General features: G+C 43.6%; 1 protein-coding gene across 1 annotated transcript in view; it reads right to left on the reverse strand.

Moving 5' to 3' along the window:
- LOC8053899 (nostrin) overlaps positions 1-11199 on the reverse strand; it is a 35810-nt gene that overhangs the window by 23371 nt on the left and 1240 nt on the right. Inside the window, exons 2-4 of the mRNA XM_029974768.4 lie at positions 3628-3713; positions 1949-2029; positions 1292-1354 (exon numbers count right to left, since the gene is read on the reverse strand). Coding sequence (XP_029830628.1) covers positions 1292-1354; positions 1949-2029; positions 3628-3713 — 230 coding nt within the window. The remainder of the gene's footprint in view (positions 1-1291; positions 1355-1948; positions 2030-3627; positions 3714-11199) is intronic.

Genomic DNA, 11199 nt, shown 5'->3' on the forward strand with positions numbered 1-11199 from the left:
TATGACTAACATGAAAAAAATATGGTCGAAAATCCTCATAATTAGTGCCTGGGCGGTGTGTGTAGTATGTAAAAATGAACAAACATGTTACAAGGTGACAGCTGCTCTGAGACCAAATAAGTTGGCGTTTTTATGTCATCAGCAACTTGCATATATAAGTTGATTTCATGTCATCAGCAACTTGCAAATAAGTTGCTGATGACATTGAAACTATAAGACTTTGCATAAGAGCTACAGGAGATACAGAAACCTTCAAAATGTCCCGAGTTTCACGCTGTCATAAAATTCACTATGCAACTCGTGGGGCTTTCGAACAACGGGGCACGGCGAAACACGCAGGTCGCCGGTATAATCGTGTGAATCGCGATGGTATGCCATTTTTTATCCAAGCATTGCGGGAAGCGATCGTTAGTTTTGCAGGAGATCTAACACGCACGCAACGTTGTGCCCCTGTCCCCTTGGTGGCAAAATATTACGAAAGAAAATTGCTCATCAAAAGCTGAAAAATAAATTATTGTAATTGTTTTCAAATTGTGCTGCCTCAATGTGAAAAGGTTGCTGCGGAAAGCATTTTTTAGTGAAGACCACCACTCAAGGCAAAACTCACAACGGTGCAAGAACACAGAAGGTTCTAAATTGGTGTAGAGGTACGTCGGTAAAAGTAAGCATCGACGGGAAACAAGAAGCCGAAAAAAGATTTACTGTCTCTTCTTTTTCCTTCTGATGCGTCAAATCCTGCTGCAGTCGATTTCATGTTTTCAACTTGGACCGATATAATAACATATTTGGCATTAAAGTTAACAAATATATCACTGGAAGTGAAAATGATTTCGGCTTGATTGCCGCAATACACTTTGCATTTTAAGCTTTCGGACAAGGCAGGATATTGAATATGTTAGCAGAGCCCCATTTCGTGATGTGCATGTTGGTAAATGTCTTCTAGTGGTTCTTTTTTGCAGTTACCGCAGTCGTGATATATAATACCGTTCTTCTCTTACAACACCCCCCCCCACTCACTCCTTTCCGTGGTCAGCGTGTCCTGAATTTCACTAGCAGGAAGGTGGTCACCCTACATAAAGCACAGTGCTCACCCTTGTGAAACATAAGACTGCAAATTGACCCATATTGATCACTTGTCCCATCGTGCAAGACGTCACGCTTGTCTTTTTATTCATTGTGCACGTCTTGGCATAAAACTTCTTTACAAGACTACAAAACTAAAAGTTGCATTTTACACGCAACTTTTAACTCAAATGCTGTTTTGTGCGACTGCTGCATGCAGTGCACTCACCTGTGTAGCTGCGCTTCTTTGTCGAGTTGAGTGGCCACTTCCTGCCATGCTCCAGCTGTACTTCTGCCGACACAAATTTTGCCGTGTCAATCGCAAGTTCACTCATTCTATTCACAAAACTATAGTCCACCACAAACAGGATCCATTATTTGTTCCCCTCCCTAGAGGGATGTTTTGACTTCCCTATCCTCCGGACGAAAAACAGCTGCGCTACATATGATTCACGCTTTCTGCAGGTCAAGCTTGAGTTTGTGGAAAACATTGCAACCAGGTCCCATCCAAACAAACTTTCCTGTCACGCAAACGTGTTTCTCACATTAGTAGACTATATTATATAAGCTGAAACGGGGGCCCATTTTTTGTATTTATCTCATTTTTTTATTCATATTCCTACACTTTCTCCATAGGGCAATATTGTGGGAGGTGTACTATACTACACTGTGAAAAAAAGAGATACACAAGCAGTGTAGTACACAGAAATTGGCATAAATCATACAAATAAGCAAATAAAAGTCAAAGAATGAATTCGCACGTTATAATTAGTACTATAGCTATAACATGACGGGATAAAATCTGGATCCCAATAATAAGAACATAGCCAAGAGATACATGTGGTGTGGAAGCATGTATAAAGTGGCACTGCCGTGCAACACGCACCCTATGGCATCCCTAGCTGCTCTGGACAGTCGCTGGGAGAGCTTGGCCAGGCCCTTGGCGTGGGACGCCTCTAACTCAGACCTGCAATTTCAAATTTTCACTTCAGATAAAAGAAGAAAAATTGTGAGACATCTCAATGCATCTTTAGGGACAACACAGTAACCACCGAGGCAAGTAGACAACCTCTAAAGAAAAAAATAAACATCCATTTTAACTATAGATATATATTGATATTTTACTTCATTTAAATATATATATATATTGCGAAAATATATATTTCTTGCGAAAACAAATATATGTAACTCCATGAATTTCATTTTTTTTTTTTTTTTTTTTTAGAGCGCAGCTTTTAGGCTGCCGTCTCCGGCTTGAGCGGCGTCGCCGTCGGCGTAACCGCGCGGTGCATTATGGGTAAATTTTCCCGGAGGCACCCGTGGTCCTCCCGAAGGACCTCGAGTTCCTTCAAAAGGACCTCGGGAGGACTTCGGGTTCCTTTGGGAGGACCTCGGAAGGACCTCGGGTTCCTTCGGGAGGACCTCGGGTTCCTTTGGGAGAACCTCTGGTTCCTTTGGGAGAACCTCGGGTTCCTTTGGGAGAACCTCGGGTTCCTTTGGGAGAACCTCGGGTTCCTTTGGGAGAACCTCGGGTTCCTTCGGGAGAACCTCGGGTTCCTTTGGGAGAACCTCGGGTACCTTCAGTGACCTCGGGGAGAGGGGGTCACGTGACCGACCCCCGACCCCCAAGTCACGTGACCCCCCCCTCCTGAGGTCAGGTGACCCCCCCTGGGGAGATTGAAGAATGAGGGGAGGAGGAGGAGAAGGTGTATAGCCTCCCCTCAGTACCCTTCCCCCCTCCTCCTCAAGAGCTGCGCTCTAATTCGGCGTTACAGGCAGTTGTAAATGGCTTTCACTTTTTTTCATTCTAATTAGTCCTGTTTTTTTGTAGAAAGGATGTTCTTCGGGTCTCCATCATTTTGTGGAATTATGTTTCGTGGACAGCTTTTCCTGGGCACAAGTCTCATCGACAAGATTGTTTCATAGACGCTTGTTACGGAAAATGCACCCCACCCCACGGTTGGCACAACTCATTACAAAAATGTTAACCTGCCTGACCAACCCGTACACACCGCTTCGCGGCGACCGTCTCATGCAGCTTATCACAGAAAACAGCTAATCTGACCTGTCGATAAAACGTTGTTCGATGAACTGATTGCCATCGATGCTCTTCCACCTTCTGCTCAGACAAAACTGAATATGGTATAAGCGTGCCAAATCTGACTTTGACCACCCTGCTGAACAGTTTTTGACTTTTAAACCCGAAATGGAGAACAGACACAAACAGAGTATTCCCAAGGGCTTCTTTCATTTGTTTCTCGTTTGTCATTTTCGATCCCAAGACATTGGATTTTAGCCAGCTCCGCTAACAAAATTCAAAACATTTTTGCAACAAAAAAAAAGGGGGGGGGGGGGGGGGGGGGGCTTTTTGTTTTGATTACTAATAACTATATGGTTTCAGATTTAAATAGATTTATTTTCCCTAGTAATGAACACCCTGGCAACGAAGTGGCTTGGGCATATGGCAACTCAAACGTGATTGATTGGAAAAATATGCGGCAATTTTCTTTTTTTTTTATGTATGTTTTAGCATTTTCAAAATACCATGTTCTTTTGCCGACTCACCGTTCTTGTAGTACCCCAGCAACCTCCTTGGAAAAGTCCGCCCCCTGCTTAAGCAGACGCCGAAGCTCCTCGAACCCTGTTGGTCCCTGTATACAAGGGTTGGTCGTGAATTACTGTATGTGGAAGCAAATTATATCAGCAGAAAGAAGCTGAAAATATTCCAAGACCAGCTATCACCATTTCTATCCCAGAAAACAACGAACCTTTGTACAGCTCTTCTTTCTTAATTTTGTTGTGAAAAAGAGAATATTACCCAGGCATCAAGGAGAATGCAGGGATTGGTGTGCCACGCGCCGCCACACGCGCACATTTTCCTCGTATAAAATATTCAAAGTAAATAATTAAAATAAAGCATTGACGCACGCGCGTGAAAAGTTACTACTATTGAGGCCAGCCTGTGCGGCATGTGGAACACCAATTCCTGCGTTCCCATGAGCAATGTATGTTAGCAAGCGGCATCTAGGCGCCGGTCATGGTGGCGACTCCGCGCAATCGCAAGCCTGGAAAAGTTGTTTTCATGTGCATCGCGCATCATGCACAGGCTTGCACGCATGGGGCACCAACCGGGACGACATATTTGCAATCGTGCGTCTGCGAACTACAGGGGGCGCTTCTCTAGCTCTTATCATCATCGTTTGTGACGTCACGGGTAGGACAGACTGGTAGAGAAAGCGCTTCATGCGCTGTTTGATTAACATGCGGCAAAGCCTGTTCACGCATTGTGTTTATTTGGTGAAGTGATATTTGTAGTAGAACATTTTTGAAACCACACGTGGCACGCGTAGTCGCGTAAACAAGCACAAACAGCACTTATGGCATGAGGTGCCTAAACGCTCGGATGGTGTTGTGCTGTTCTCTAATCCAGTACTACAAGCTGGATGTTGAAAATAGAATACCCAGCGCTTTATCCCGCTACAACATCTACCACGGCGGATAGGGTGTATCATATATTATGATTCGTACAAGATAAAACTAAGAAAGGAATGCATCAAATTGAAAATAGGAAAGAGAAATTCGAGAAGCCCTCGCATGTGTAGTGAACAGTTCTGTGAATGTAACTCCGTGTATCCTGTTGTTTCTAATCTGCTCTGTGAGTGCTGAGTTCCGAGTTGCCTCGGTTTTTTAATTTTGTAAACCAGTAAACAAACATTTCCTTAAAATAACTGGCAGGAAGCGGTGGCCGCTGACGCGAAACATGCAAGACCCCTTTCCGATCGAAGTACTACCGTTTTTATGTTTAACATTTGCGAACCCAAATGCGCCTAATGCGTGATGCGCTTCTCAGCGAGCGATTTTAAATTTGTAAACAATTCTTAGTAAAAATAAAATGGAACAAATTAATCAATCGCCTGAGTTTGCCGAGCCATGGCCGACAATTTAAGAATTAATGAAAAGTTATGTTTTTCTTTCAAGCAGAAGTCACGATGTGACAACTTTCTTTGCCACGTTTTCCACTCGGGAGGAGCTAAGCATCAGTTGCTGACGAGCATTTGCTCGGCAGCAACTGTCGCGTCACACTTTGATAGAAGCGTTGGTATCGGCAAGCTCAATGTAGCGAAAACAAGGGTGCGTGGGGCTTTGCAACACAACTGTGTGCGCGTGCACAGCTAAGAAGACAGCATGTCATTTAATCTGGTCAAGACCTTTTTCTACAGCAGCCTCCACAGATCTGGAAAAACAATAAGGGAAACTGTGAAGAGCCCCGACTCACGCTGCGCAAGCTATAATGGGATGCTCCAGGTTTGTTTTTGGACATTTTAAATATTTTCTAATGTAAAAAGCAACTTCGAGGTGCTGTCATTCATTAGAAATATCACTCACAAGAACGTTATACTCGTTTATTTAATAAATAAACCGTTCTTAATTGGCATAGATGCGAACTAACATAGCCACTCGGTGCTCTGACCTAGCGCGTCGTCTGCTCGCATCCTACCATCTGCGTCACAGGAGGGCGCCCGCGAGGTGGCGCCACCAAAACATCTTGTCGCCTGCTGTCCACTTCGAAGCACTGTATGCATCTTGCACAAAATGATCATTCCATGCGAACATGATACTTGACGCATATATGTGAGTGCCCCAGTATATTTTGTAGAATGAAGTAGGGTACTTCAGTTTAGCGTATAAAAGCAAGTTTTGCTGCTTGAAATGCTGATGCGATCATTAGAGGAAAAAGAAATGCATCATATGTAAGCAGGCTGACCTTGTTATGTATATATTCTAAGGTGAGAATTTGCAATCAGCGACTGTTTTTAAATTAACTTGAGGTTGGAGTTAATTGTTCATCAGATCTCCAGTGATGTGATTGCAGCGCCATTTCCGCCAAACTTCACCAGAGCGCTTACCCTGCTACAACCTGCTATTTGCCAAAATACAAGGAATTTGCACCAACATTGCGCCCAAACTTATTTTCACTTTATTAACAATCAAGCTTCGCTAAAGGCCTAATCATAACGGTAGGCTTGTGCGAATTTCCAAAACTTGATTATCGCCTCAAATAAAATCATATTCTATCTGATATCTGTATCAAACATTAACAGAATTCGGAAGTTTCACAACATTTCTCATGCTCATTGTCTGTTCTGGCTGGATGGCTGGCTATAGTATCGTTGAGCGCACATGTCATCGTGCGGTGGTTTACTGCAGTGAAGTGACAACCGCGTAGTACGCGCTGCAATTTTGCATTTCTTGCTTTGCCGCAGTGCAGCCGTGTGCTAAGGGGAAATCACTTCTCCAGAGCGAAGACGCTACACACAGTTACTCAATATGACTGCGGCTGTATTAGCCCCGAGAAGTTCGCGTGGCGCCCCCTTACGGCAAACCGGGGTGACGTCACGGCGAGGAGAGAATTTTTCCCCGGCTCGCCCCGCTCGCCCTGTGGAGGCTGTGACGACGCCAGCTGTCGGCGCGCTCGTTTCTATTTAATTTTTTTTCGGCGAGTTTTTCGTAGGAAGTGTAATTTTTTTTATGTGCCTTTATTGAGGTATGGCCTGTAGCTACATACGAAACTTCAACCAACATTTTAAGCATGGTCGACAGGGCAGGCAACGCATGAATCGCAGCTGGTATATGAAAATAAAGAAATATGACCACAATTGCAGGAGCATCACTATAGATTTACATCTCGCAAAGTAAATGCCGCTGATGGTCTGAATGAATTGGCAGGTTATGTATACTATTTTTTGTTTTGTATCTCCGTTTTTAAACAAGATCGCCGAAGCATAAAAGCGGCATGCTACTCGGGCAACATGCTAAATACAGTCTGGGCCATGGGGAGAGAATCACAAGTAAGACAGCCCAAGTGCAGGGGCAAAGTAAAAAAACAAGGAACATTATATAAATTGCTCGCATTTGACCTTTGCTGGATTCGGATAGTATTTCAATGGACTACACAGGTGATATCTGTGGACTCGTTTATATCAACCCTCAAGTAATGTATAACAAACGTAAGTGAAGGTGTCTAGCTCGTTATTAGTCCGTTAAGCCCTAAAATTGAGATCTTATTTAAATCGAATTGTCCCTGAAGCTAAAATACCAGAAGCTTTTCTCACGCAGACTGTCGCCCTTCACAGGTTCCACATTTTGTGCTAATAGTGCTGCAACTACCACTGGACAGACGTTCGAATGCTTGCTTTTACTCCTGTTTTCCTCTGTTGTCAGACAGTCCAGCTGTAGGGAGTTTGGAGGCTGAGGAAGCTTTTCGAGACCTGCAGCAGTGTCTCTTTTAATTGTAAATGACAATTCAGACTAAACGGTGTATTTTCCGAATACCCAAGGCTGGAATAAAGAATGTCAGGAATAAGTATAAACATTCCAAATTACGGCACTATTGCTGTGCATATTTTGGGCAGTTCAATACATATCATACAGGCAATTGCGGGCAATTCGGCCGTTTTTGGCTGCAACCGTACAAACTAATTTCCAGTAATGGTGCATAATTAATATGCCTGCGTACGTATATAAACTATATACTTTAAACGACTACATTTTCGAGGGGGCCTAATTTTCGCGAATCACCTCCAATTCGCGAAAAATACGTCCCGCGAACAATTCGGGCAATATGTGAACGCCACGGAAGCTACACTCGATTCGCGAAAATTAGAACCCGCGAATAATTTCAAATTTACAGCTTTGGCCCAGTTCGCGAAAATTTGAACCCGCGAAAATTAATTCGTTTACAGTAATTAATTTACGAAGAAGCTACATTTATGTAAAACAACCCTGTTCCATGAGCACTTCAAAGATAATCAGAGAGGGCCTTTAAAACATCTGCGAACCAGCACATGCAGAGTGGCAGCGCAAAGTCGGGGTCGCGAGCTAATTTGCCGACCATCCAAAGGCCCATGATATAAATGCCACTTCAAATGCCTTAAAGCGGGATGTAATATCGTCCTAAATCATGAACATGCAAGGGACAGAATTCCAGCGTCTGAAACACTTGCGCCACCGCTCCAGCGATCCTTCGTAAAATTGCTTGTGTCGTGTGGACGGGCGGGGAGGTTCATCGGCGGAATGGCCTCCGCCGATAGCTTTCGGGATTTGTAACCCAATTTTAAAGGTAAAAGGGACGAGCAGGCTTATAAAATGTACGGAAGCACTTCAATATCGGCCTAACTCAACGTCTTGTAGACCGGGTAAACGAAGTCCAGCTCCTCGAAGAGCTTGCGGCACACAACGCCAAACCAGGAAACCGGTGCTGGGAAGCGAGCCGATGCGAGATCGCGGAGCGGAGTACTCCCCCTGACGTCACGGTACGCCTCACCCAATCAGGGCGCGGCGACCGCAGCGACGCTTGTGTTCGCTCTCGGGGCTAATACTGTATATGATGGATGCGATATTCTGAAAACATATTTTTGACATTCAAGAATCATCAAGGATACTTGAGCGTTGCGAGAAAACATTTGTGGACTGCTCTTTATGTTGTTGTTTTTTTGTTTTTGTTTTTTTGGGGGCTAATATCAATTTGTGTTTAGTTATTACAGCTGTATATAGCTTCCACCCATTCGATGGCACAGTGAATACAGTAAATTAATACTAAATTAGATGGAGCAGTAAATGCAAGCCTGGAAATAACCTAAACAAGTTTGGTGGGATTTATTTTTTTAGGAGGGATACTCATTGTCTACATGCCGATTTTTGTTATTACGAAGTGCTTATAAAATGTCATTGATATTCATAATCAGATGATAAAAGCTTTGTTTTTCTGTCTAAATTAGGAACTGTAGTTTTATTAGCCTTTATAGCTTGAAGAAAGCATCAATTGGATGCTCAAAATTGTTATATTCTAACGCAATTTCAGAGGAATATACTACTTATATTATGTTAGATTTCGTACCTCAAATAACCACGCACAGCAGTTTGCACTGCTTTTTATTGATCAGCATCTTGTTACTGTGCTTTTACGTGCAAGGAAATTGCTAGCTAGGTAATCAAGCCTGTCATGCTGTTGATGCTATCAAAAGGTTGCACAGAAGCAGGAAAGCAAAGTAGACAAACACACACATCTTGACACAACATTTGCCCTGGTATGAATGAAAATTAAATGTGTGCTTCCCAAAAGCACTTTTTGCTGCTCCAAAGGGTTCCCCAGAATGACCCAGACCAATCATATCACTGAATGTCTCGTGAATTTTAGACACCAAACATATATAGAATATTGATGAGATACAGATGAGCTCTATTTGCTCTGCCAACCGAGGAGGTGGGAGAATATTTTGATCCGAGGAAAATAATTATAGAACGTACAAACACGCGAGAAGAACCATGTGAGTTTTTCTGAGTAACCATGGCCAAGTGTGAGTTTGTGACAATCCTAAGCCAGGTTTAGGATGGCAGTGTAAGCTGCAAGAGCAGCAGGATAAACTTGTCACCATAGCAACAAAAATCCAACCATTCATAAAAAAAAAAAAAAAAAAAATTGTCAGTGAAATATTGAGAAAAAGCAGGACCGATCTGCATAAATGGAATGCAGGTAAGGAGGATACAAGCTGTCTGCGTACAGTCCACTTATGTAATATTTCATCGAATGAGGAGGTTCGATCGTAATAACTATGCCTCTTTAATAACATTCGGTGGTGTTGCGTCTGTGTCGTGTCTGCAAACAAGAATGAGAAGTCGCAAAGATAGTTGACATAGACAAAATACTTTCTTTTTCTCTTTACAATTAATTAAAGCACACGTCTTATTGATAAAAATGTTTATTTCATATTATGCAAAGTTTAATTGTAAGACTTCTTAGCAAATTATGCACTGGTAGTGTACACACCGTCCATGCCAGTGGCTCGATGGGACCATCTGTATCACCTAATTCCAATTTAATGTTGTATGATAGCCGTCTTAATTCTACCCCACCCACTTTTTTTTCTTCCTTTTTTTTTGGCCTTTATATTAGTTTGTTTCACCTAGTATGACCGACATTAGGGGCTGATCAAGCATCCGGTTTTGACTACAATCCCTAGAAACGAGGCAAAAATATGCAGCGCCCTCGCGAAACCAATACAATAAAAAAAAAAGAAAAAGAAAATAGAGCACAGCCTCATAAAATAAGGCGACAGGGATCTGTTATTTTGTTATTGTTTGTTTTTTTCTTTCTGTAGCCGCTTCGTGAATCGGCCGGATTCCGCGATCCAGCGAATCGGCCAACCCAAACGGACTACTCCCGCTCTTTCGAGCTTCCCTCCCTCTCCTCCTCGCTCGAGGTCACCGCACGAGGCCACAGTACCGACAACATCGCGCGCCGTGAGCGCTCGAGGTGCTTGTCGAAGTCCCCAAGGCAAATTACCCGCTCCGCCTCACCGTGAAAAAACGAGATGGACCGCAGCCGAGCCAACAAGCCATGCAGACCAATCCAGAGCTCGAACCAAATAACGTGATGTCGCTCTTCGCGCGTTTCTGCGCTTGACGAGAAGGGCACGTGACGCTCTCGCCGCGTGGGATTGGCTTGGAAGACTCGTAGCGTCGGCTGCGGTCCATGTCGGAGTGAAGCGGTGTCTCGGAATAAAATTGTACAAACGCAGACCGCCCCCCCGGAGTGGCGTTCAGGACCCCCCACCGGCCGGTCCGTATTCGTGTGTGTATAATTTAATATTCGGCAGGGGTCGACCACCTCCGAGATTGTCACGAACGCACGCTTTCGAGATAATATAATATTAAACAAAAATGATCAGGCGACCGGAACGAGCTCAGTCGAAAACGATATTTCTTGGTCTGACCGCACGAAACGCTCCAAATAAAAAAGAATCCGCGCAAGTCATCTAGTGTGAACAAAAAAAAATTAAGAAACTCGAGCTTGCGACCTAATTTCTTGCTTAGTCATGCTAAGCTCGTAACGCGAAAAAAAAAAATTTTTTTGAGATGTTTAGTACCACACCTCAGATATGATGTCAGGAACGACTCACACACACCTTGTAAATTGCTGCTGCGTAGGCGCGAATCCCAGCCAACGCCAAACAAGAGTGCCCACGCGAACAAGTTTTGGACATACGGCTATGCATCGTAAAAACACGCGCATAATATGAAAAAAAAAAAAAAAAAGAATCGCGTGCTCTTGCGCATCAGTGGCACGCGCGCGCAACC

Source organism: Ixodes scapularis, unplaced genomic scaffold, assembly GCF_016920785.2.
Source record: "Ixodes scapularis isolate PalLabHiFi unplaced genomic scaffold, ASM1692078v2 PGA_scaffold5__190_contigs__length_132052651, whole genome shotgun sequence".
Classification (NCBI taxonomy): Eukaryota; Metazoa; Arthropoda; class Arachnida; order Ixodida; family Ixodidae; genus Ixodes; species Ixodes scapularis.